This window comes from Oncorhynchus masou, chromosome 5 (assembly GCF_036934945.1).
Source record: "Oncorhynchus masou masou isolate Uvic2021 chromosome 5, UVic_Omas_1.1, whole genome shotgun sequence".
In the NCBI taxonomy this organism is placed as follows: domain Eukaryota; kingdom Metazoa; phylum Chordata; class Actinopteri; order Salmoniformes; family Salmonidae; genus Oncorhynchus; species Oncorhynchus masou.
In genome coordinates this window covers 37,233,265-37,260,338 of record NC_088216.1, presented here as the reverse complement: position 1 = coordinate 37,260,338, position 27,074 = coordinate 37,233,265, and the positions used below count along the sequence as shown (strand labels likewise).

The 27,074-nt window shown below is 41.4% G+C and overlaps 1 protein-coding gene and 1 pseudogene across 1 annotated transcript; one reads left to right on the top strand and one right to left on the bottom strand.

Annotated features, from left to right (window-relative positions):
• Positions 1 to 64: 64 nt before the first annotated feature.
• Positions 65 to 4,913, top strand: LOC135529008 (adenosylhomocysteinase-like; annotated as a pseudogene).
• A 12,387-nt stretch (positions 4,914 to 17,300) lies between these two features.
• Positions 17,301 to 23,596, bottom strand: LOC135526710 (agouti-signaling protein-like). Its single transcript, XM_064955309.1, has 4 exons — positions 23,409 to 23,596; positions 19,323 to 19,515; positions 19,011 to 19,054; positions 17,301 to 18,439 (listed from the first exon to the last, which is right to left on the bottom strand). Exons 2-4 carry the CDS (start codon positions 19,477 to 19,479, stop codon positions 18,272 to 18,274), a joined length of 369 nt encoding a protein of 122 aa, XP_064811381.1. The 5' UTR covers positions 19,480 to 19,515; positions 23,409 to 23,596; the 3' UTR covers positions 17,301 to 18,271.
• Positions 23,597 to 27,074: the final 3,478 nt, after the last annotated feature.

Below are 27,074 nucleotides of genomic sequence, written 5' to 3'. Positions count from 1 at the left end.
GCAAAGCACTCATCAACCCTGATTTTCACGCTCCTCTCTCATTGCAGTCTATGCCTGGAAGGGGATGACCGACGAGGAGTATGTCTGGTGCATTGAGCAGACCATCTACTGGAAGGATGGCCAGCCCCTCAACATGATCCTGGATGACAGCGGCAACCTCACCAAAAGAAGTACCCCATACTGCTGTCAGGTATGGGACCTAGCTATCTCTGACTTACAACTCTCCGGGCCTCAGGCCTCTCATACTGCTGCTTAATTAAAGAAGCAGGGCACCATATTGCTACAAACATTGAAGGGCTAAGGAGGACAGTGGTATTCACATGTCCCAATTCGCTCCTTCCCCCTTGGCCCTAACTGGATCCGAAGGGTACTGAAGTGAAATACCGTTTAGTAGTGGAGCTCACATTTTGCTTTCGCCTTACAAAAATGTAAACATGAGGTTTTGATATTTAGCCAATGCCCCTGCATTTGACTTGTCACAGTTTACATTTACATTTAAGTCATTTAGCAGACGCTCTTATCCAGAGCGACTTACAAATTGGTGAATTCACCTTCTGACATCCAGTGGAACAGCCACTTTACAATAGTGCATCTAAATCATTAAGGGGGGGGTGGTGAGAAGGATTACTTATCCTATCCTAGGTATTCCTTGAAGAGGTGGGGTTTCAGGTGTCTCCGGAAGGTGGTGATTGACTCCGCTGTCCTGGCGTCGTGAGGGAGTTTGTTCCACCATTGGGGGCCAGAGCAGCGAACAGTTTTGACTGGGCTGAGCGGGAACTGTACGTCCTCAATGGTAGGGAGGCGAGCAGGCCAGAGGTGGATGAACGCAGTGCCCTTGCTTGGGTGTAGGGCCTGATCAGAGCCTGGAGGTACTGCGGTGCCGTTCCCCTCACAGCTCCGTAGGCAAGCACCATGGTCTTGTAGCGGATGCGAGCTTCAACTGGAAGCCAGTGGAGAGAGCGGAGGAGCGGGGTGACGTGAGAGAACTTGGGAAGGTTGAACACCAGACGGGCTGCGGCGTTCTGGATGAGTTGTAGGGGTTTAATGGCACAGGCAGGGAGCCCAGCCAGCAGCGAGTTGCAGTAATCCAGACGGGAGATGACAAGTGCCTGGATTAGGACCTGCGCCGCTTCCTGTGTGAGGCAGGGTCGTACTCTGCGGATGTTGTAGAGCATGAACCTACAGGAACGGGCCACCGCCATGATGTTGGTTGAGAACGACAGGGTGTTGTCCAGGATCACGCCAAGGTTCTTAGCGCTCCGGGAGGAGGACACAATGGAGTTGTCAACCGTGATGGCGAGATCATGGAACGGGCAGTCCTTCCCCGGGAGGAAGAGCAGCTCCGTCTTGCCGAGGTTCAGCTTGAGGTGGTGATCCGTCATCCACACTGATATGTCTGCCAGACATGCAGAGATGCGATTCGCCACCTGGTCATCAGAAGGGGGAAAGGAGAAGATTAATTGTGTGTCGTCTGCATAGCAATGATAGGAGAGACCATGTGAGGTTATGACAGAGCCAAGTGACTTGGTGTATAGCGAGAATAGGAGAGGGCCTAGAACAGAGCCCTGGGGGACACCAGTGGTGAGAGCGCGTGGCGAGGAGACAGATTCTCGCCACGCCACCTGGTAGGAGCGACCTGTCAGGTAGGACGCAATCCAAGCGTGGGCCGCGCCGGAGATGCCCAACTCGGAGAGGGTGGAGAGGAGGATCTGGTGGTTCACAGTATCGAAGGCAGCCGATAGGTCTAGAAGGATGAGAGCAGAGGAGAGAGAGTTAGCTTTAGCAGTGCGGAGCGCCTCCGTGATACAGAGAAGAGCAGTCTCAGTTGAATGGCTAGTCTTGAAACCTGACTGATTTGGATCAAGAAGGTCATTCTGAGAGAGATAGCGGGAGAGCTGGCCAAGGACGGCACGTTCAAGAGTTTTGGAGAGAAAAGAAAGAAGGGATACTGGTCTGTAGTTGTTGACATCGGAGGGATCGAGTGTAGGTTTCTTCAGAAGGGGTGCAACTCTCGCTCTCTTGAAGACGGAAGGGACGTAGCCAGCGGTCAGGGATGAGTTGATGAGCGAGGTGAGGTAAGGGAGAAGGTCCCCGGAAATGGTCTGGAGGAGAGAGGAGGGGATAGGGTCGAGCGGGCAGGTTGTTGGGCGGCCGGCCGTCACAAGAAGCGAGATTTCATCTGGAGAGAGAGGGGAGAAAGAGGTCAGAGCACAGGGTAGGGCAGTGTGAGCAGAACCAGCGGTGTCGTTTGACTTAGCAAACGAGGATCGGATGTCGTCGACCTTCTTTTCAAAATGGTTGACGAAGTCATCTGCAGAGAGGGAGGAGGGGGGGGGGAGGAGGATTCAGGAGGGAGGAGAAGGTGGCAAAGAGCTTCCTAGGGTTAGAGGCAGATGCTTGGAATTTAGAGTGGTAGAAAGTGGCTTTAGCAGCAGAGACAGAGGAGGAAAATGTAGAGAGGAGGGAGTGAAAGGATGCCAGGTCCGCAGGGAGGCGAGTTTTCCTCCATTTCCGCTCGGCTGCCCGGAGCTCTGTTCTGTGAGCTCGCAATGAGTCATCGAGCCACGGAGCGGGAGGGGAGGACCGAGCCGGCCTGGAGGATAGGGGACATAGAGAGTCAAAGGATGCAGAAAGGGAAGAGAGGAGGGTTGAGGAGGCAGAGTCAGGAGAAAGGTTGGAGAAGGTATGAGCAGAGGGAAGAGATGAAAGGATGGAAGAGGAAAGAGTAGCGGGGGAGAGAGAGCGAAGGTTGGGACGGCGCGATACCATCCGAGTAGGGGCAGTGTGGGAAGTGTTGGATGAGAGCGAGAGGGAAAAGGATACAAGGTAGTGGTCGGAGACTTGGAGGGGAGTTGCAGTGAGGTTAGTGGAAGAACAGCATCTAGTAAAGATGAGGTCGAGCGTATTGCCTGCCTTGTGAGTAGGGGGGAAGGTGAGAGGGTGAGGTCAAAAGAGGAGAGGAGTGGAAAGAAGGAGGCAGAGAGGAATGAGTCAAAGGTAGACGTGGGGAGGTTAAAGTCGCCCAGGACTGTGAGAGGTGAGCCGTCCTCAGGAAAGGAGCTTATCAAGGCATCAAGCTCATTGATGAACTCTCCGAGGGAACCTGGAGGGCGATAAATGATAAGAATGTTAAGCTTGAAAGGGCTGGTAACTGTGACAGCATGGAATTCAAAGGAGGCGATAGATAGATGGGTAAGGGGAGAGAGAGAGAATGACCACTTGGGAGAGATGAGGATCCCGGTGCCACCACCCCGCTGACCAGAAGCTCTCGGGGTTATTTGTCATAATCATTTACCTTATCCGGTCAAGCCTTTGTTGGTTTGCCTTTTTGTTCAGCTGTGTGGCAAGTTAAGTTTGATTTTAGGGTGTGTTGCATCCTGTAAGAGCTTTTAAAGGAATGACTGTTCCATCCAGAGCAAAGCATTAAAGAGGAAGTTCGGTATTTAACTCCATGTTTTGTATTGGCTGGGAGACTAATCCATGGTTTTTATTTTCTTTAAACAGCAAAGACACACATTAGCCAGCAATCTAAATAAATGAGTGATGGGGTAACCGTGCAATGTAAAATTGGTTTACTTTATGCCCCAATGCGAAACACTAGAGGTATTTTAATCGGCACAGCCTTTCCACACTAGTCCTGTACACTAGTATTCTCAGATCTAATTTAGTGTGGTTCAGCTATGGAAATATGCCTTCCCCAAATTGCAAGGGTGATACTGCTGATTGTCAGCAGGGCTGTATTTCTCAGTCTTGTACACTAGGTGGCGGCATTACTCCAGATTCAATACTGAGAACTGAGGATGAACTTAAGGTGCTTGGTAAGCAACATGCAGCAGGAACTCTTAACTTTAAACACAGTCCCTTGGGAATAATGTTCCTAAGGAGGGAAGTCTTGACTCCTGTTTGAAATGTTAACCTGACATTCATATTAGTTCTCTGAGAAGAGATCAGGCTAAGGCCCTGATAATTTTGTGATGTTTATGATGGCGCCACCTACCACATGTGGATGCCATTTTTAAAAAAGTGCTAATTAAAGATTGTCAAATTGTCTCCTTTGGGAATCAAGGTGTCTGAGGGGACCACCACAGTGGTGCACAACCTGTACAAGATGATGAAGAACGACGAGCTCAAGGTCCCAGGTCAATGACTCAGTCACCAAGGTAGACCCCATCATCCTCCCTTAGTAGGGCCATGCTTGACTCATCAGTTCTTAAAGTGCCATAAAATAATGGTACTGTATGTGATCACCCTCCTGAGTAAGCAGCAGTATTGACTCCCTCTCTATAGATCATTTCTCTCTCTCTCCCTCCAGAGCAAGTTCGACAAACTGTATGGCTGCAGAGAGTCTCTGATTGACGGGATCAAGCGGGCCACCGACGTGATGATTGATGGAAAGGTGGCGGTTGTTGCCGGCTACGGTGACGTTGTCAAGAGCTGCATCCAGGCCCTCCGTGGGTTCGGTGCCCGCGCCATCGTCACAGAGGTGGACCCCATCAATGCCCTGCAGGCTGCCGTGGAGGGTCTGGATCCTTTTTAGTTTGATTATGTTATTGTTCAGATTTACATTCTCAAAATATTATTGGAGATTTGTTATAGGTGTGCGTTCAGTTATCTTGGGTGCCTAGCAAATATGATCTGAAGAATATGTTTTAAGTTGAAGGCCATTTATAATTGCTGTACATAATATGCAAACATTTTCTGTTTGACCCCATGTCATTTGTTTACTGCAGCAGAGGTAGTATCAAGCTCAAGTGTAAAAGCTTGTACATTGTTGTACATTGCTTTTGTGTAGTATTTAATTGGCTTTTGTGATTGTTGTAGGATATGAAGTCACCACCATGGAGGAGGCTTGCAAGGAGGGGAACATCTTTGTGACCACCACTGGCTGTGAGGACATCCTTTTGGGCAAGTAGGTATCATTTTGGAGTCCAGTAGAACACCATGCAACCCATGTTAAACACTGTCTGATCAGAAGTACACGCAGTCAAGTTGGGCTAACCCCTTTTAATTGCTTGTTTGGGCAATAGGCTGTTGGACGAGCAGTCGCAAATAGATTGTTTTTGTTCATGGCACACAAGACACCTGTCTGATTTGCTCCTGTCTCTTTGGACTAGGCCACTGTGGAGGCCACGGGGATGACACGGTCCAATAAGAAGAGTGTGGCTAAGTTGCACAAGGTATGTCTCTCTCAGAATTCGTTCTCCCGCCATTTTGTCCACATTCATTGTTTCGTAACTTAATTGTGTGAATTGTTTACCCTTTTATTGTTAGTCTATCAATTCCCCATTACATAGATCACCAGTAGTACATTGTTTCATTCCATTGATGAGTTCTCAATTATTTCATTATATTTACTTTGGAGCGCTCCTGTCAGTGTTGAGTAAGGACACGGACATGATTATGCATATAGAAGTAGGTCTATGCCACCTGGCCTGCACGCAAGTGTAGACCTATATGTTTGCACATTTGGGACATCTGTCTTAACTCAAGGCCACTAATGACCAGTGGCGCTTCTTAAAGTAATTTTTTCTTCACTTCAAACCACAAGTAAACCAAGTCTGTTTATAGAATCCATTGAGAATTACAGTAGTTCAATGTACTTGAGCAATATTTCCATCTCTCTCCCTTTCGATAACCACTGCATGAAAGGGGGAAAATGTCATGCTCTGATCCAGGTGAAACGCCATAAAATACCTGATTTACTTCTTATCCCTTGCACAAATAGCCTACAGCTGTGTCTGCCCTGAGCTCACTGGATACGAGGGCCTAGAATATTTTATACAATGCTGCACGTTTCCTAGCGAAAGGTTTGGGCCGGACCAAGTCAATACGTTTTTTTGCAGACAGGCCATGTGTTGCAAATATGTATTTTTTATTTTTTTATATAGGATTTATTTTTTTATTTTTTATAGGCTTTTTTATTAGGCTGTTTTATATCTGCAGGCTGCAATGTTTTTATTTGTTTACTTTATGTAGGCTATTTCTACATGGATGGCAATAGAAGTAACTTTTAGATTTGTCACTATCATTTAGATATACTTTTTTTATTAACCACATGACAATGACACTTAGAAATGTCCTTGTTTTTCCATGAAAACATGCATGAAATTAATAGGAAATGTAGTCAAGACGTTGACAAGGTTATAAATAATTATTTTTTATTGAAATAATAATTGTGTCCTTCAAACTTTGCTTTCGTCAAAGAATCCTCCATTTGCAACAATTACAGCCTTGCAGACCTTTGGCATTCAAATTGTCAATTTGTTGTGGTGATCTGAAGATTTCACCCCATGCTTCCTGACGCACATCCCACAAGTTGGATTGGCTTGATGGGCACTTCTTACGTACCATACGGTCACGCTGCTCCCACAACAACTCAATAGGGTTGGGATCTGGTGACTGTGCTGACCACTCCATTATAGACAGAATAACAGCTGACTGCTTCTTACCTAAATAGTTCTTACATAGTTTAGAGCGGTGCTTTGGGTCATTGTCCTGTTGTAGGAGGAAATTGGCTCCAATGAAGTGCCGTCCACAGGGCGTTGCAAAATGGAGTGATAGCTTTCCTTCTTCAAGATCCCTTTTACGCTGTAGAAATCTCCCACTTTACCACCACCAAAGAACACCATCACATTGCCTCCACCATGCTTGACACTCCAGCATCTTAATTTTTCTGCGTCTCACGAATGTTTGTCTTTGTGATCCAAACACCTCAAACTTAGATTCGTCTGTCCATAATACTTTTTTCCAATCTTCCACTGTCCAGTGTCTGTGTTACTTTGCCCATCTTAATCTTTTATTTCTATTGACCAGTCTGAGATATAGCTTTTTCTTTGCAACTCTGCCTAGAAGGCCAGCATCCCAGAGTCGTCTCTTCACTGTTGACGTTGAGACTGGTGTTTTGCAGGTACTGTCTCTCCTTTTCTGGGGAGTTTCCCATTGCTTGGAAAGCAGCCACGGTTCGTCCTTATTTAAAGTGGTAGATAAATCTGATCCTAACTGTTATCGGCTTTCTCTACCCTTAACCTTGTTCTGAACACCTCCAAAACAAAGGTCATGTGGTTTGATAAGACGAATGCCCTCCTCCCACAGATGGTATTACTACCCCTGAGGGTTTAAAGCTTGAGGTAGTCACCTCATACAAGTACTTGGGAGTATGGCTAGATGGTACACTGTCCTTCTCTCAGCACATATCAAAGCTGCAGGCCAAAGTTAAATCTAGACTTGGTTTTCTCTATTGTAATTGCTCCTCTTTCACTCCAGCTGCCAAACTGTAAACTGGTCATCTCTGTATACCTGTCGCAAGACTCACTGATTGATGCTTATTTATAAAAACCCTCTTAGGCCTCACTCCCCCCTGTCTGAGACATCTACTGCAGCCCTCATCCTTCACATACAACACCCGTTCTGCCAGTCACATTCCGTTAAAGGTCCCCAAAGCACACACATCTCTGGGTCGCTCCTCTTTTCAGTTTGCTGCAGCTAGCGACTGGAAACTAGCGACCAAATACTTATTTTCCACCATAATTTGCAAATAAATTCATTAAAAATCCTACAATGTGATTTTCTGGATTTTATTTTCTCATTTTGTCTGTCATAGTTGAAGTGTACCTATGATGAAAATTACAGGCCTCTCTCATCTTTTTAAGTGGGAGAACTTGCACAATTGGTGGCTGACTAAATACTTTTTTGCCCCACTGTATATTATATGATGTCTTGTGACTATTCAAAGAAATTGAAACTAGGCTGAATGGGAATAATGGCTTTGATTAACCCTGTAATAGGTAGCCGAAATGAGGCTCTTTGTACTTGGGGCTGAAATTGAGCACTGCGCAGTCATTTTAAATTGAGTGACACATGGGTTGTGGTGAACATCTTAAGGCCTTTAACTGAAGCCATACACTCAGAGCTGAGCGCAAGAGATATGCTTGTGGAAAGTTGGGAACAAAGCCAGGGATGGTTCGAGGTCAGTCTATTGCCTTAAGAATGTAGTTTTATTTATTTATTTATTTATTTTGTTTAAGAGTACATGGTCTGTCAAACATAAGAACCACCACTGATATCCCTCATTCTTTTCCTGCTTGACCTGTTCAGCCTTTTTTGACAGCTCCTTTTTGAATTATGTCTGTTCTTGAGACTGGCATTGAGACCAGTTTTGGCATTTTTCCTGCGATTTTGACCTGACTGCTTGGGCGCAACCAAGCATGTTTTTGTTTTCTGTGGAAAATGTGATTTGCGTGACGATTGAACCCATTACAATAAGTTTTCTCCCCGTGTAAGAAAACTTTATTCCTAATTTGACTTGTAATGTCCCTTTTCTCTTCTTTCTGCAGCTGGATGAGGAGGTGGCTGCCGCCCATCTCGACAAGCTCGACGTCAAGCTGACTAAGCTGTCAGATAAGCAGCCAAATGCCTGGACTTAACTGCGAAGGACCCTTCAAGCCCGACCACTACCGCTATTAAAAAGTTTGTCAGATAGGTGGCCAAGCAGCGGCCCAGAGTCATGGTGCAGTCTGGCGGTGGTGTGGTGGTGCATGGACACGTGGGTCTGGGTAGGGGAAGATTCCCAGGAGTCTTCTGGTGGCTAGGACATTTTTGCTAATGCCCTGCTTCAACTTGCATTCAAATTTTCTTGCCCACTGTATGCACTTGCCTTTAGATTCTAACCAGAGCTCCATGCCTTTCAAGTAACAAGTGCTAAATGGCTATAGATTGCATTCCCTCTTTAAAAGCCTGATTTATTTTTAGTTGAAAGCCCCAATCCCTGTACTATTCAGGTTTACATATACAATGTAGTGGCTAATATGGCAATAAGTGCTGGTTTCATATTGTCTTAAGGAAAATCCACCAAAGTACCACCAAAGCAGTTCTTGCCTGGCTTCAAGTATACTTACTCAGTTCTACAACATCTGTAGTGACTTCCCTATTCTGTTTTTATTTAGCTTTATCTTGCCAGTGTGAGCTGTGAGAGAATGGGGTGTGGTCAGGTCAACTATACTGCCATGTTTTGCGGTTACATCATGTATATCTCAAGTGTTGCATTTCATACAGGAGTTGTACTATTGTGAAATGTGATGCAATAACGATCACATTTTACTGGGTTGTAATTTTCTTTTATTTACTTTTGTTGGATTGCTGCATGGCAAATGCAATGCAAGAGTTGAAGTAATGCAATTCTGGCAGCAATGCAGAGGGCAACTCCGCTCAACCTGCCGGACCCCTCAATTGAAAATGACAGATTCTGCCAGGACACTTCATTACTGCAATTTGTCTGCCTTTTGCTTAAGTCTTTTCTAAACAGGTGAAAATTGCCATGTTTGAACCAAACTGGAATTATGCAAAGCTATTCGTTGGGGGATTGCGTGGATGAACGCTATTAATTCAAATGTACACTGCAATCTCCCATCAACTTAGAGATTTTGCTTTTGATTCAATTGCTACTTGGCTCCGGAGGATCCATCAGCTAATTGAATAATGGCGTTTTTTTTTCTCCGTTATTGGCACCAACTCAGTGGCCTGGTTATTGTCCGCCCTGAGATTGGAAGGTTGTGAGTTTAATCCCTCACCGAGTCATACCAAAGACTGTATAAATGGGACCGGATGCTTCTCTGCTTGGAACTCACCATTAAGAATATAGATTGGAAGGCCCTGCAATAGACTAACGTCCTGTCGAGGAGGTGTATTTCTGCATCAAGCTGCCTCGTGCTACAGAAATATGAACTGTTCCGGATCGTGCAGGGCTTGCTTACCTTTGTTATTCCTTGTACTTGTCTCCAAGCCAACTCAACATACTATGAAGAACTCTACAGTATGCGTTACAAGCATTTGGGTTTGAATGTTAATCAAGAAAAGGTATGAAGAAATTACTTTAAGGCATGAATCGTAAACTACAGTCTGCTTAATGCTCATACTACCGACACAATTTTGGATCATAGCCTAAAGGTGGTTTATTAAATGTTTCATTACTTTGTCAATCAACTTGTTCGCAATATAAATTATCATTATGGACCTTTTTAAAAAAGTAAATTACTTTGAGGTCATTTTGACCCCAGCTAAAATAACTTATTTTTTGTGCATATAAAAATCAGCCCCTGGTATAAATACTGCAACACAGAACTCTGTTACTCAATCTACACCCACAGCTGTATTGGTGCGTATTCTCTAAAAGGTAGTCGTTCTTGTAAAAATCTAAACCCAGGTTTCTCTAGAGACATTAAGTTATCCATGCCACCAGAGAGTGAAGGCGGACCTTTATACAGTTCACCTGCAGATATGGCACACCTTATGTACACACCTATGGTAATAACTAGGTAAGACTGTGTACAAAATCAATATTACCTTACATACAGTGTACAAAACATTAAGAACACCAGCTCTTTCCATGAGACTGACCAGGTCAGCTACAGGTTAATATTGGTTCATTATTTGGCAGGCACTGAACAGACAAATGTGACAACTAGCTAGATGGTTACAGTAGTTGCCTTAGTAACGAAACAAATAGACTTACTAGTTTAGCTAAGCAAACCATCATCCAACTTTACTATTATGAAAATATAATTCAAATATGAAGTTAAGGTTTCCAATTTGACTTTTGCTTTCAAAAGAAGTTCAAATAGAACATGTAAGAATGAACTTAGCCATTGAATTACATCATGCAATAGGGAAATAATGCACACTCTAGAATGCCCTTCAAGACTGTCAGAAATTAGTATTCAACAATGCAATGGTATAATCAAAGATGATCTATCTGTGGTAAAATTGTTTTAAATATGAATTGACAAATTATTAAATACACATTTACCTCAACCTTTATATTGGGTACCTTTTAATATAAAGTGTTACAGGTTGTTTATTTGACCATTTTAAACATATCAAAAGACCACGTACATATGAAAAAAGATTGCAGTCAGAGTGCAGTATAACTGCAGTATTCTGCAATTACTGCATCCAAAATACTGCAGTCGACTGCAGTTACTGCACTTTCAAAACTGCAATCTTTTTTTGTAAGGTTGGGAATGCAAGGGGTAACTTTAGGGATAACCAAAGTACCCTGTGGGCCATTAGACATACTGAAACGTTGAAATTGCTGCCAAAGTGTTTTCCTGGGGCACGAAACTGCTCAATCAACCTTTTTCTAAGATTCTTTTCTTTTGCCTGTGAATGGGAAACAGCTGCTGCCTGTGGTACCCAAAGTGTCACTCCCTCCCGTTGATGTGTTTTGGCTCCTCACTTTTATGACTTGTACTGGCTGGGCCTGGTCAATGTTTACAGCCCAGCTCATTACACTGCTCTGAGCAGCTCAGTCCTCTATCATGAGAGCCACTGGTCTGACTTTGATCTATGCAATGCTGTTTACCGCAAGGTTTTGTCATTGAAAGTGTCTGAGTCTGCACAGCAATGTTCTAGAATATTGGACAATTGGCTTTCATACTTTCTTAGTTCTCTGGGAGGCAAACTCAGCAAAAAAAGAAACGTCCTCTCACTGTCAACTGCGTTTATTTTCAGCAAACTTAACATGTGTAAATATTTGTATGAACATAAGATTCAACAACTGAGACATAAACTGAACAAGTTCCACAGACGTGACAAACAGAAATGGAATAATGTGTCCCTGAACAAAAGTATCAAAGTATCAATTACAAAAGTAACAGTCGGTATCTGGTGTGGCCACCAGCTGCATTAAGTACTGCAGTGCATCTCCTCCTCATGGACTGCACCAAATTTGCCAGTTCTTGCTGTCAGATGTTACCCCACTCTTCCACCAAGGCACCTGCAAGTTCCCGGACATTTCTGGGGGGAATGGCCCTCACACTCCAATCCAACAGGGCCCAGACGTGCTCAATAGAATTGAGATCCGGGCTCTTTGCTGGCCATGGCAGAACACTGACATTCCTGTCTTGCAGGAAATCATGCACAGAACGAGCAGTATGGCATTGTCATGCTGGAGGGTCATGTCAGGATGAGCCTGCAGTAAGAGTACCACATTAGGGAGGTGGATATCTTCCCTGTAATACACAGCGTTGAGATTGCCTTCAATGACAACAAGCTTAGTCCGATGATGCTGTGACACATTGCCCCAGGCCATGACTCCACCTCCATATCGATCCCGCTCCAGAGTACAGGCCCCGGTGTAACGCTCATTCCTTCGACGATAAACGCGAATCCGACCGTCACCTCTGGTGAGACAAAACCGTGACTCGTCAGTGAAGAGCACTTTTTGCCAGTCCTGTGTGGTCCAGCGACGGTGGGTTTGTGCCCATAGGCGACGTTGTTGCCGGTGATGTCTGGTGAGGACCTGCCTTACAACAGGCCTATAAGCCCTCAGTCCAGCCTCTCTCAGCCTATTGCGGACAGTCCGAGCACTGATGGAGGAATTGTGCAATCTTGGTGTAACTCGGGCAGTTGTTGTTGCCATCTTGTACCTGTCCCACAGGTGTGATGTTCAGATGTACCGATCCTGTGCAGGTGTTGTTACAGGTGGTCTGCCACAGCGAGAACGATCAGCTGTCTGTTCGGGCTCCCTGTAGCACTGTCTTAGGCGTCTCAAAGTACGGACATTGCAATTCATTGCCCTGGCCACATCTGCAGTCCTCATGCCTCCTTGCAACATGCCTAAGGCACGTTCACGCAGATGAGCAGGGATTTGGGCTATCTTTCTTTTGGTGTTTTTCAGAGTCAGTGGAAAGGCCTCTTTAGTGTCCTAAGTTTTCATAGCTGTGACCTTAATTGCCTACCGTCTGTAAGCTGTTAGTGTCTTAAAGACCGCTCCACAGCTGCATGTTCATTAATTGTTTATGGTTCATTGAACAAGCATGGGAAACAGTGTTTAAACCCTTTACAATGAAGATCTGTGAACTTATTTGGATTTTTACGAATTATCTTTGAAAGACAAGGTCCTGAAAAAGGAACGTTTCGTTTTTGCTGAGGCTACCTATACACAAAAAGTGTATCATTGTCACCCCCTGATCTGTTTCACCTGTCTATATGCTTGTCTCCACCCCCCTCCACGTGTCACCTATCTTCCCCATTATTATTATTTTTACGAATTATCTTTGAAAGACAGGGTCCTGAAAGGGACATTTTATTTTTTTGCTGAGTTTAGTTACAATATGTCATAATGGGCTGCTGGTCTATCACAGCTCTGCGGCTGTGGATTCTGAATTGTGCCTAAAGAGTTTTGTTACCAGTAACTATTTCACTGGGAGGACAATGGCACCGGAGGGGATGGCTGCTGTTTTACGGGCTCCTAACCAACAGTGCTGTTTTGTGTGTTTTTTCACGTGTTTGTAACTCGTTTTGTACATAATGTTGCTGCTAACGTCTAACGACCAAAAAAGAGCTTCTAGATATCAGAACAGCGATTACTCACCTCGAACTGGATGAAGATTTTTTCCTTTAATGAGTCCGACGTAAATGATATACTGCTTCTCCGAGTCCAGGCCCAAATCCCGTTATTTGTGTGAAGAAAAGACGGGGGTGGAGATCGGGTGCCTTGTGAGAATTAGTCAGCAAGTGGGTTACACGCCTCTACCATCTGTTCTATTGGCCAATGTGCAATCACTGGAGAATAAACTGGATGATCTCCGTTCAAGATAATCCTACCAACGGGACATTAAAAACTGTAACATCTTAACATCGTTTAGCAATTCACCGAGTAATGGCTGAACGATGACACAGATAATATACAGTTGGCTGGGTTTTCCGTGCATCGACAGGACAGAACAGCTACGTCTGGTAAGATGAGGGGTGGTGTTGGTGTGTCTATTTGTCAATAACAGCTGGTGAAGGATGTCTAATATTAAGGAAGTCTTAAGGTATTGCTTGTCTGAGGTAGAGTACCTCATGATAAGCTGTAGACCACACTATCTACCAAGAGTGTTTTCATCTATATTTTTCTTAGCTGTTTATTTATTTAAGGCCATAAGCAAGCAAGAAAATGCTCATCCAGAAGTGGCCCTCCTTGTGGCCGGGAACTTTAATGCAGGCAAACTTAAATCAGTTTTTACCTAATTTCTACCAGCATGTCACAAGTGCAAGCAAAGGAAAATAAAACTCTCAACCACCTTTACTCCACACACAGAGATGCGTACAAAGCTCTCCTGTCTCCATTTGACAAATCTGACGATAATTATATCCTCCTGATTCCTGCATATAAGCAAAAACTAAAGCAGGAAGTGCCAGTGACTCGCTCAATACGGAAGTCGTCATGACGTGGATGCTACGCTACAGGACTGTTTTGCTAGCACAGACTGTAATATGTTCCCGGGATTGATCCAATGGCATTGAGGACTATACCACCACAGTCACCAGCTTCATCAACATCTGCACTGAGCTAAAGGCTAGAGCTCAATGCCCTTTCCCATGTGAACAAAAGGAACACCTATGTGAGAATGCTATTCATTGACTACAGCTCAGCGTTCAACACCATAGAGCCCTCAATGCTCAGTGGTGCGTGCTTAGTCCTCTCCTGTGCTCCCTATTCACCCACGACTGCGTTGCCAAGCACGATTCCAACACCATCATTAACTTTGCTGACGACACAACAGTGGTAGGCCTGATCACCAACAAAAATTAGACAGCCTATAGGGAGGAGGTCAGAGACCTGGCAGTGTGGTGCTAGGACAATAACCTCTCAACATGACCAAGACAAAGGAGCTGACTGTGGACTACAGGAAAAGGAGGGCCGAACTCGCCCCCATTCACATCTACGTGTCTGTAGTGGAGCGGGTAGAAAATTTCAAGTTCCTTGGTGTCCACCACGCCAACAAACTATCATGGTCCAAACACACCAAGACATTTGTGAAGCGTGCACAACAATACCTTTTTCCCCTCAGGAGACTGAAAACATTTGGCATGGATCCCCAGATCCTCAAAGTTCTACAGCTGCTCCATCGAGAGAATCCTGACTGGTTGCATCACTGCCTGGTATGGCAACTGCTCGGCATCTGACCATAAGACGCTACAGAGGGTAATGTGTATGGCCCAGTACATCACTGGGATCAAGCTTCCTGCAATCCAGGACCTATATACTAGGCGTGTCAGAGGAAAGCCCCAGAAATGGTCAAAGCCTCCAGTCACCCAAGTCTGTTCTCACAATGCAACTGGTACGGATACCGGAGCGCCAAGTCTAGGTCCAAAAGGCTCCTTAACAGCTTTTACCCCTAAGCCATAAGACTGCTGAACAATTAATCAAATGGCCACCCGGGCTATTTACTTTGCTTTGTTTTTACACTGCTGCTACTCACAATTTGTTATCTATGCATGGTCACTAGGGCGGCAGGGTAGCCTAGTGGTTAGAGCATTGGACTAGTAACTGAAAGGTTGCAAGTTCAAATCCCCGAGCTGACAAGGTACAAAATCTGTTGTTCTGCCCCTGAACAGGCAGTTAACCCACTGTTCCTAGGCCATCATTGAAAATAAGAATTTGTTCTTAACTGACTTGCCTAGTAAAATAAAGGTAAATAAAATGCATGATCACTTTACCCTTACCTACATGTACAAATTACCTCAACTAACCTGTACCCCCGCACATTGACTTGGTACTGGTACCCCCTGTATATAGCCTCGTTATTGTTAATTTATTGTTTTACTTTTTGTTTTATTTTTTACTTTATTTATTTAGTAAATATTTTCTTAACTCTATTTCTTGAACTGCGTTGTTGGGTAAGGGCTTGTAAGTAAGCATTTCACAGTAAAATTTGATTTGATGCCGCAAAGTTCAAGCAAACTAAAAGGTGACTTAATCAGCTGAATCCTCATACTATCCTCATACTGAATCCTCATACCGGGGTTCAAGCTTTAGCCCCATAGCACCACCATCAAGACAAATGGGCGTGGATGAGCTGCTTCTGTACTACTTATCACGCTTGCCAAAAATCTGACCTTAACATCGAACAGATCATGCAATTTGCTTTTGATGCATTTTTAACCATTTTCAGTGATGTTGACTACTTTAAATGTATTTTCTCCAGAACCGCGGGACCGTTGACACCAAATGTTCTATATAGAATCTATGTACCCATGTCTTTTCCAGGACACTAGCTCAAACTATATGGCTGCTATGAGCTTGTGAACCTGCATGAATAGTTTTGCCTGTCTGACAGTGCCACCATGAAGCCAAACTGAAACGGACTTTACAGGTAAGCTAGACTCATATCCCTGAGTGTGTGTGCCAAATTCCATGTGGTCGATCTGAACGTGCTTGCAAATGTTGAGTCTTGACAATGTTTGGAACATGTGTACCAAGTTGTTACAATACTAATATCCTCATATATATTTATGTGCCAGGTCATGCCCACTTGAATGTTTATTGGTCAGTATTGTTGTTTGACATACTAGCCTAGAAGATGTTGTGTTAAGAGACTTTGGTTAATAGATGCTATATATGAAGTTTCATTAAGATCGGTCATTCTCTGCCAGAGGAGTAGCGTTTTAAGTGTTTTTCACAAAATTCTTAATGGCGGAAAATTCTAAATGGCAGACCTTGTGGGTCCTTGAGGCAAATGTGTTCCTTGTGAGGAGAGGGAACTATGTACCAAATTTCCGGATTCTAGGTTTCATGGGGTGAGCGGTGGGACTTTTCAGAGTTTGCATCTTCAATCACTTGTGGCCAATTTACATAGCATTGCTTGAGAGGGTGTGGCCCTTGGTCGTTAACCTTTTTTGCTCAACCTTGTAAGTCTTACCATCTCATGGGAATTTGCATGTGAATTTCTTCTTACAGAAGAAGAATAAAAAGAATGCCAAAAAATACAATACGGTTTAACCCAGCTTTGCTGCTTGAAACCCTAATAACCAATGCCAACAAATATAATAAGGTTTCTCGCAGCTTCGCTGCTTGAACCCCTAAGGATAAACTGATGAGATGGGTAATATTTTTGTAGCATGTGGGCTTTTTTAAGTGTAGTCATAATATTCCAAAACGTGTATGCTTATGCACAGCAAATTCTCAGAGCAGCTCAAGCAATTTCTCCAACTGTCTACACATTCAAATGAAGAGGACACATACCGGAGCCGCGTTGGTTGCGTATTGTGGGGAGGTGTGCATTTGGCCTTTGCTCCTGTGGATGTTGGTCTCAGAGCTGCGTAGTTAAGTCGCAATGAGACGCAGGACTATCCCATTTCAGCGTATGTGGACTATGATTTACGCTTTCGTGGGTGCAACACAAGTGCAATAGAAACCAGGCGTCCAGTACTGCTGCAGTATGATGATTCACAGCCATGATCTAAACAAGCGCAGCAGTTCAAATGCGTTTAAATGTGAAGATGACTTCAATGCACATAAATAAAGTTACCAAAAATGTAAATAGAAGTTTATTTCAAAATATGTGTTGATTAGATTTTTCGTTACATCAATAAAATAAGTGTTAATACAAGCCATATGCCATAGAAGAATTCAGTACTAATGGCCCTCAGTAAATGCCTCGTAGTAAATATTGTACAGTTAGTTATTTTTTTTACTCAAGAACAGACATTTTGGCTCCTTGAGTGCTTTTGCCAGTTTGTCTTTCTGTAAATAACATGTCATATTAATATAGAACTATAAAACATTTGTATTTCTCCAGTGCTAGTTTAATTTCTGCTGTCGTTCAAGTGATCACATGCATGCAATACAACACTGCTGATCATTATGAGGTTATGAACACTAGCAGCATCAATCTTTGAAAACCAGGTAGGGGAACATAATTTGTGCTTCTTTTAAGGTGCTTGCTATGTTTTATCAAAGAGCCAGACAATTTGGCCCCTGGACTACTCAAGACAGTAAATCCAACTCACTGTCTCTTTTACAGCACTGGCATGATGTGTAAGCTATTGCTTCAGAACAAAGTCTTTATTAATAGAATATAATTGAAAAATATATATCCACTAATATAGGCTATGATTTAATAGGCCTTGGACTAGGACAACTTCTCCATTTATGGAAAGGTAGCCTACTTAAAGGACACAAATGTGTAATTGAACAGATTTGAATGAAAGGGTCAACTAGCCTCTAGTACACCATTATGGAACTTGTCTGGTGCCGCTTTTTATTTTATTTTTTTACCTCATATGAGATAAATACTATTCCAATTATTTGTAATGTCTCAAATTTGGAATGATAGTCGAAGGATTTGTGTGGTTTTAGGCCTACACATGTAGGCTCTGTCCTCAATTAATCTTGGCCATTATCCTCAGAAGTGAGACATCAAACAAGATGGTATGATAAGCCTACTCATAGACATTTTCTCTCCTTGTGAATATGCCAATATTCTGTTATGTTTCTTTCATGTCTTCAACACCGCGGATTTCCCATTCGACAATAGCACACAGTCTTGAAAAGGCGGCAGTGGCAGAAAGCGCAGTACTCACAGCACACATTATTAGGGGTTTTGCAGCTTCCCCACAATGGCACGCAGTTGGCGGGAGGAGGTGGACGTTTGTTTTTGACGCTGAATTTGTTCTGTGAAAGGAGGTTAATGATTTAGCCTTGCCTGCACTTACACTAAGGGTACATCAATGAACATGAATGAATGCCATTATTAATGATGAATAGCCTACAACAATGTATTAATAGTGTTCCCTTTACAATAGGGCCCTCCTTGGTAAATTCAAAAAAGTTTCTACTTTACGTAGGGCCCTGCAAAGTGACTTAACTAATATTTAGATAACATGAACTTAATTAGCATACAAGCTATTTGAAGCAATTTTCACCTCTTTGCTAATATGGTCATGAATGTCTTTAGCAATAGTATTGTCAATTTGTAAATGCATTAATATATTATGTATTCGTGTTAACTCCTGCATTTACTCATGTTTAATAATGTACCCTTATTGTAAAGTGTTACCACTTGACTCATACTTTTCGTCAAGTAGAAACATGCCTTTATTCACACTGAAATGTTTTTACATTCAATGTCACAATAAGCTTCTTTTTTTTTACACTATTGGCTGTGTATTTTAGACTTATTTCACCAACTTATCAATGTGACACAAACATTAATAATTTTGACTTATTTTCAGAACATAGTTACCTTTCTTGGTTTCTTGATTTTTTTCTTTGCCGTTTTGGGCAACTCTGAAAAATAAATGTATTTGACATATTTTCATATTTTCATTTCACAAGATTGGTGTTAGTCATTTTGACGGCTTTGCTTTTGAAGTCAACCTTGGAATACTTAAAATACCCAAGCAAAATATATCTGCATTTTACAATAATATTTCCTGCATATAACAGCAAAAGGGCACAAGATATCAGCACATATCAAAGAATGGAGTGATTTTTAGCAGCCCATTTATTTTTATTCCACACACTGATTAAATGCCAGACCTAATGATTAACTGACCTACAATGACGATGGGTGGAGCATCTGACAGGCTCCCATTCTGTATACTCGAGAAAGAAGACTTATTGGTGGATAGCTTGTCCTCCAGTACCATGTGCGAGTATACCAAGAGAAACCAGGTGGAGCTTAGACAGCTCAGGAGAAACAGGGAATTCATCTCTGTGTTTTTCTGTCGGCAAGGTCGGCCTAAAGACTGTAGTGAGGACAGAGTGAGGACAGAGTGTTAGAAAGTAGGCCTATGGAAGACTATTTTGATTGTATTGTGGTTGTAAACATATTCATATCAGATAAAGAATTTGAATGTCACAATTTACCCAGCAGCTCAAGCTTGTTATTGTATGGAAAATAAACTATAATTGACACAAAACTGACCACATGCACAGCAAAAACAATACAAACATCTAATAATCAGCACATATCAATTTCTTAAATAAAGCTTTACATAGATTTTTAAAGATAGATATCTAGATCAATTCTGTAATTGTATCCAACATGCAAGTGCTACAATGGGAACATTTTTAATACAATCTCAGGCCTTTGATTGTTTTGACTGTCCTCAGCATAACTTCTCTATATGGTTTCTTTCAGCTTGGATGAAGCTTTCTGTGGGAGCCTATACCTAGTCAAGCTGAGCTGCTTCTTGCTTATAAAATTAATTCAACTTTATGAAAAGGAAGTAGTCTCATTAATAGTCTTCAAATAGACATCTAGGGTCGGTTTCTAGGACACAAATTAATCCGAGTGCTAGACAAAAAAATCCAACTCAATGGAGAATACACGATGGCGCCGTACTGTATCGCTGCCGTCTTGCATGCTCCGACCCAACTTTGCAACTGCACTGTTGGGTAGGGCTTGCAAGTTAAGCATTTCACTGTACTTGTGCATGTGACAAATACAACTTGAATCTCCATGAAATAAATGCTTTTAAATCCTAGATAAGTCTTAATATGTGTCTGGGATACCGCCCCCTTAAGTGCCTTCAACACTTGTAAAGCTAGAATAAATGTCATGATTGATTAGCAATAGCATTTCTTCTAGATGTCCCTAGTTCCGTTAATTTTAAATTATATTTTATTTGAAATCATAATACCTAGTTGTTATGAAATTTACAAAAGACTGAGGTTAACAGTTACAGGAAATTAACATAAAGACATTTCAATCTGGATGATCATGGTGGATTATAACCCTGTGTGAGTATAATTTCCAGTGAACATACATGTTCACTGAAAATTATACCGCACATAGGGTTATAATCATATACAAAGTGTTATCTGAAGTAAAATATTCACAAACAAATCAAATCAAAGCTGTCTAACATAAATCAATTGAATTGTGTGGTACTTATTAAATACCTTGTACAGTTTGAATTGTATTGCCATGAATTTATATGAAGAAAATATACCTTTAAAAAATAAGATAATTTAATGTATGTCAAAGTTAAATTAATGTGCTCAATTTAAGATGTGAAATTTTCAATTAAATTAATTGGTTTATATTATCTTTACTCTGCAGGTGATTTGCATTATTTGCCCCATATGCTGTTTGAGACCCCCCAAAAAATAAGGAATGCATGCAAAGCCTTTTGCTTTTTATATAATCTTAATTATCCAATGCGGAAATAGTGTCCACCATACAAAAAGCATTTTAAACCGTTCATAATATGTATGATGAAATACCTTTTTGACCAGAGTTTAATAGTACATTTTTTGTGATCAAAAATGTATTTATTTAGCCTTTTTTTTCATTGGGGTGGTAGATAGAGGTACATAAACACAAAGTATTGATCATTATGATCATATTATGTAGTGAAATGTTGTATTAAAGGAAAAGAAACAAACAGAAGTGAGCCTTCACCCCCAATCTCATTCCCCCAACCCCACACATCCAACATGTCTTCCCCTCTGCATACCACCCCTTCCCCATGGTCCTAAAAGCAAAACATGTGTGTATATATATTTTGTTTGTATGTGTTGGGCTTTGTAGGTTGTTTATTTGTATGTGTTGGGCTTTAGCGGAGATTATTCATTACAGAGTCAAGGGTATTTGTCCAGGCCTCAATTGTTCCTTCACTAGAGCCATTCATTCTCGCTGTTGATATTTCTAACGTTATAACTTCTAATAGTAACTGTATCCACTGGCGAATTGGGAGAGAGTAAGTTAAATGCCCTCCAATAGCCAACATCTTTTTTTGCGGCAGTGCTGCCAGCCAGCAGTAATCATCCCTTATTAATTTAGATACAAGGAGCTATCATCGTTAAGTAACATATTAGATGCAACGCACTGAATATTTACATTCATGCACTACTAACTGCAGGGCACTCCCACATCATATGAAGGAATGTGCATACCTGATTTAGGGGACACAGTGAACATTTTAAGGCCAATTTCACCGTAAAACATTTCCTTGGTTTTAAATAAATTCTGTGAACAAACTTCAAATGTATAAATTGATGGTTCGGATTATTGGATGCCAAGGTCATATTTTTCCATATACTGTTCCAATTAAAGGGTTGTTCAGATTCACTTAGATCTGTGGACCATACTTTTTGTCCTCACAACAGACTCCAATGCTTCCCACATCCTTTGAATGGTGGAGCATTTTTGATACATACCAGAAACTGTTGAGTGTGAAAAACCCAGCAGAGTTGCAGTTCTTTACACAAACCGGTGTACCTGGCACCTACTACTATACCCCGTTCAAAGGAACTTAAATATTTTGTCTTACCCATTCACCCTCTGAATGGCACACATACACAATCCATGTCTCAATTGTCTCAAGGCTTAAAAATCCTTCTTTAACCCGTCTCCCCTTCATCTACTCTGATTTAACAAGTGGCATTTAATAAGGGATCATAACTTTCACCTGGATTTACCTGATCAGTCCGTCATGGAAAGAACAGGTGTCCTTAATGTTTTGTACCCTCAATGTATATTATAGAGATTAGTATTTTCGGGAGCCCAAATATAAATATAGAAAAATTGAGTTGTCTGGTAATGTGTATGTGCCTTTCAAATCATGGAATGTTCTTAAACCATTACTATCCATGATATCAGCAAGGGTACGGATGCCATATTTGGACCATTGGTGGATGCAAAAGGCCCTACAGATCGCAATATTGGTGTATGGGCATGCCATTTCGATGGCATTTTCAATTTTGCGCCAAATAGAGATTGTGTGAGCAATAATCGGATCAAAGCTAGTTTACATTGTTTAAGGGATGAAGACTTTTAAAGAAATTTAGAGAGATGTATTAACATTATTTAAGGAGTAGTATTAATTTGACAAAAGTGCTGCGTTGAGTTTGTGTCACATGTCAATGCTAAATTTGCTATTTTTAAATTTTGCTGTCAGTATTAATGGTTTTCCTTTTGTACGTCCACGTAAATATTTTAATTGGAAATGTCAATTATCAGTGAATCTTACTTCTCTCATCATTGATTTTATTGACCTATTTTAGCTATTTTAATGTTACTCCTTAATCACTATTGATAAATAAAATTGTTTTTCTTGAGCGTACTTTCAAAGAGCTGAGATAGACTTTGAAGTGCAAAGTGTAGCAATACAGGTAAAATCAGTCATTGACACCGACATGGTGGTGTAGCAAGAAGATAGGATTGCCGTGAATCAAAAGGTTGTAAGTTCAAATCTCAGGTGAGAACACATTGAATATGGATTACTGTATAAATGAACATGCTCAATGTAATCATGTATGTCAACATGTGTCAGATATGTAAGTTGAAAACATTGTATGTGTGTAGCGAATTCCACTGCCTTTTTTGTTTTTGATAAGATCCCCCAATAACAATTTCTAATTGAGACAATTTGAAAAACGCATTTTAAGTTGACTGAATTTTTGCCAACGTTTTCTCAAATTGTCGCTAACAAAAAAAGTCCTGTGGAACCAGTTACTTAATAATAATTAGTTGAAACAACACAATCTTTTTTACACTGTTAAAGTAAATGCTCTTCTTGAGTGATATAAAAAAGCTGAGCAAATGTGCAGTTTCATGACTAATGCTTTTGTTGGTTTGTCTTCCATATCCTTCAAATACGGAAAAGCCATTCAAGCTTCCAGAGTTACTTACCTTAGTTTTTGATTGACAGGATCAACGTTTATCTTCCACTTTTTCCTGCAGGCTAAAAAGCTGCTCCTCACTCGTTGTGTGCTAATCGACAGAGAAATACCAGCCAGATCATGTGCTCGGGCAATGTTTAAGATATGGAATCAGGCAGGGGCGGATCCACATCTTTAGAAAAAAGTCTAAAAGAAGTCTACCAAGCAGGCCAGCCTTTTTGGGAAGATGCATGGCTACGCGCTGAGAACCAGTTAAAATTCATTGTCCTCTTTCGAAGGAGCCTTTGGGATTACTGGGCCAGGGCATGCATCTCCAAGACAGGGTTTTACATATGCGTCAGAGGAGTTGCAGGATCTAATGTTTACAACTGTAGGTTATGACCTTATGGGGACGCCTGGGCTTCATTATGTAAAACATTGTGAGTAGTCACATAATGAACGTAATGAGCGGTCACAGAAAGCTAATGCTATATTTTTAAGTGAACAGGTGCCCAATCATTTTACTAATATGACCAAACTGCATTTCCCGGGATACAAATGGTAAAGTTGCTGATGATCTGCCTCAAAATCACACTTTGTAAAAACACTTTTACCGTAGGCCAGGCCCTGTTGTTACATCATATCCCAGCAATAATGCCTTGCATTACACCTGGGAAGAAAACACTTAATTTGCTCAGCTTGACATTGACTCAAATTACCCCATGGCCATTGCTCAACTTAGCCCCAAGACAAACAGTTGGACTACATTAGCCCACACAGCTACAAGGATGTACTTTCATGCTAGGGTTATGACCTCATATTGAAGCTTATAGAGACCCCAACTGATGTATAGAACTATCTACTTTGGTTTATTTTCTTTATTTTTTTCTGATTTATTTAACGAGGCAAGTCAGTTAAGAAACAAATTCTTATTTTCAATAACTGCCTTGTTCAGGGACAGATTTTTACCTTGTCAGTTTGGGGATTTGATCTTGCAAACCTTTCAGTTACTCGTCCAACACTCTAACCACTAGGCTACATGCCGCCATATAGATACAAGCATCATGAAACCTAACACAATAAATTAATTTGAGTTGGTGAAAATACATTTTTTTGACCTAACTTGCCTACCACTTTTTCCAGACTCGTGAAATGATGACCTCTTCCTAAATATTTGGTCAAATTATTAATTATAGTGTGGCTCAACTTACCTCACTCTCCCCTACAGCCAAATCAATGGAGATAAGTGGACCCCCTGCTTATCATCCACACTCCATGGATAATTGTTATGACAGAAAAAGGGGGGTTTCATGCTCAAACAACTGGAGTAGAGGTGCCATGTTAGAAAACCAAAAGATTCATTAGAAGTTGAGGTGCGACACACTCTCCATTTGAATAAAACAAAAACAAAATTAAAACATTTGAAATTATTAATGATAATGTATTTAACTTTTTCCGAGAGACGATTGTAAGTAGAAATGGGAAACTCTGTAAATGTGCTCACTGAGGTGTAAACAATTGGGTATCGCTTTGAAGTTGGATGTCACACACTCCAAGGGCAGAGAGCCATGATAAATTGTTTCATGCTGTTATAAAGCCATGAGGGAAAACGCCAATGAGGCATTGATTATAATAAACTCTGGATTTCCTGTCTCCTATTTTGTACTGGTTTATCCTCCTTGTCCAGGGTGTGTGTCTGTGTGGAGGGGGGGTCACCACGACACCTCTTCTTTAACTACATTTAAATGTCAAAACCCATTATTCTATTTATGTTCCCTTCACTGGGCTTGGCTAGTATATGGTCTTGAATAACAAATTTCTTATACACAATTAACTTAAAAGGAGTCAAGGCAATCTGAAATCCAAGTCCAGAAATCTCTTACTTGACTACACAATTTAAATGGATACTTCAGTATTTTGGCAATAAGGCGCTTTATCCACTTCCCCAGAGTCAGATAAACTTGTGGATACCATTTGTATTTCTCTGTGCTTTGAAGGAAGTTGCTTACTAGCGCAATTGCTAACTAGCGTTAGTGCAATGACGGGAAGTCTATAGGTATCTGCTAGCATGAAGACGATACCCATAGACATCCAGTCATTCTGCTAACACTAGTTAGCATTGGCTTGCAAAACTACATCAAACTTCCTTCACACTGGACACAGAGACATAAAAATGGTATTCACAACGTCATCTGACTCTGTGGAAGTAGATAACGAAAGTGGTGTAAAAAGTTACCAATTGTCATACTTGAGTAAGGGTAAAGATACCTTAATAGAAAATGACTCAAGTAAAAGTTGAAGTAATAAAAGTGATACCCTGAAAAAGTAGTACTTTAAAGTATTTTTACTTAAGTACTTTACAACACTGGATAAAGGGCCTTGTTGCCAACATCCCAAAGTATCCCTTTAATTGGAGTATTAATTCATAAAATAATTCAGTGACAGTCCAAATATAACTTTTCAATATGGATCAAGCAATAGTCTTCAAAATAAACCAATCAGTGTGGCCTCATGCTCAAGCAATAGACTTAAAAAATACAACAACTCATTGTCATTCACCATAAAGTAAAAAACATGAACATTCAATAACCTGGTGCAACCTTATTCAAAGGTGGGCATATAGTGGTACAGAGAAAGGTCAGATCTACAGTCTCAACTCACTTAAATGCACCAAATACCTGTTTGGCTGTCACTGCCAGAAATAACATTTGGGCATATTGTTTTCCTATCTATGGTATCCAGCTTCTCCTACGATATGATAGATGTCAATCTGCTTTGTGCCATTATTGAGCACAGCCACATCTTTAACCTCCTTGATAACCAAATTAAATCAGAATGCAGGCAACAACATTTGTTATAGCACTTGGGCTACAGTCAGCAAAGATGAGGAGTTGAACTGATAGTTCCAATCTGTGTGCGATGTAAATTGCTGTGCAATATGCTTTACCAGACTGCCTTAACTCAAATTCCAAACTGTCACCTGATGACCTGTTCATCCTCTCCCTCTGCCTCAACATGGGCAGTCTCTCTCTCTCTCTCTCTCTCTCTCTCTCTCTCTCTCTCTCTCTCTCTCTCTCTCTCTCTCGCCTATCTTTGAGCTCTGCAATAATCATGAGCAAATACCACTGTCATATGACAAATGGCTGGCCTTAACAATGATGGGGTTAGCTTATTATTTTAATTTATTTTATTGGCAAAATTATTTATTTATTAGCTAGCTGACTATATAATGCCAGTATATTATGAATTGTACAGTGTGGTTAGCTAGCTAGCTAGCTAGCTACATAGCTATTCATTCATTTACTTAAAGTCCTCTGCACTCCCCCCAAAATGTTTATGTCCTGCACTTTCATCCTCTTTGGCATTGGCACCTCCACTAAGGGGGCACTATCTCCCTTTTCACTAGGGTAAACACTGACTCACTGAGTGCTGCTCATCTGAAACTGCAGTTGAAAAGGAAAAGATCCAGATATCTAACATTTACCTACCTAAAATAGTCAACTTATCATTGCATCACTGAGTATTTAAACAAAATTATCTCATCACCAATAGCTTGCTAGTTACACAACATAGGAATACATTAATTAACTGTTCATGGACTTTTACTTATTTTAAACTTTCAAAAAATTAATACATTGGAGAGCTCGTGAATATATATTAGATATTTCATATTCAATACATTTGCTAACATTTCAAA

Bases quoted from the DNA above. Each gene is read 5' to 3' on its own strand.
- LOC135526710 (XM_064955309.1), bottom strand. From the start codon at position 19,479: ATGAATTCCCTGTTTCTCCTGAGCTGTCTAAGCTCCACCTGGTTTCTC. The intron at 19,055-19,322 runs GTCAGTTAATCA...TTTATTTTTCAG, and splicing joins TCCACCCATCGTCATTGTAG to AGTTGCCCAAAACGGCAAAG. The intron at 18,440-19,010 runs GTAACTATGTTC...CTCCTTTCACAG, and splicing joins AAATCAAGAAACCAAGAAAG to AACAAATTCAGCGTCAAAAA.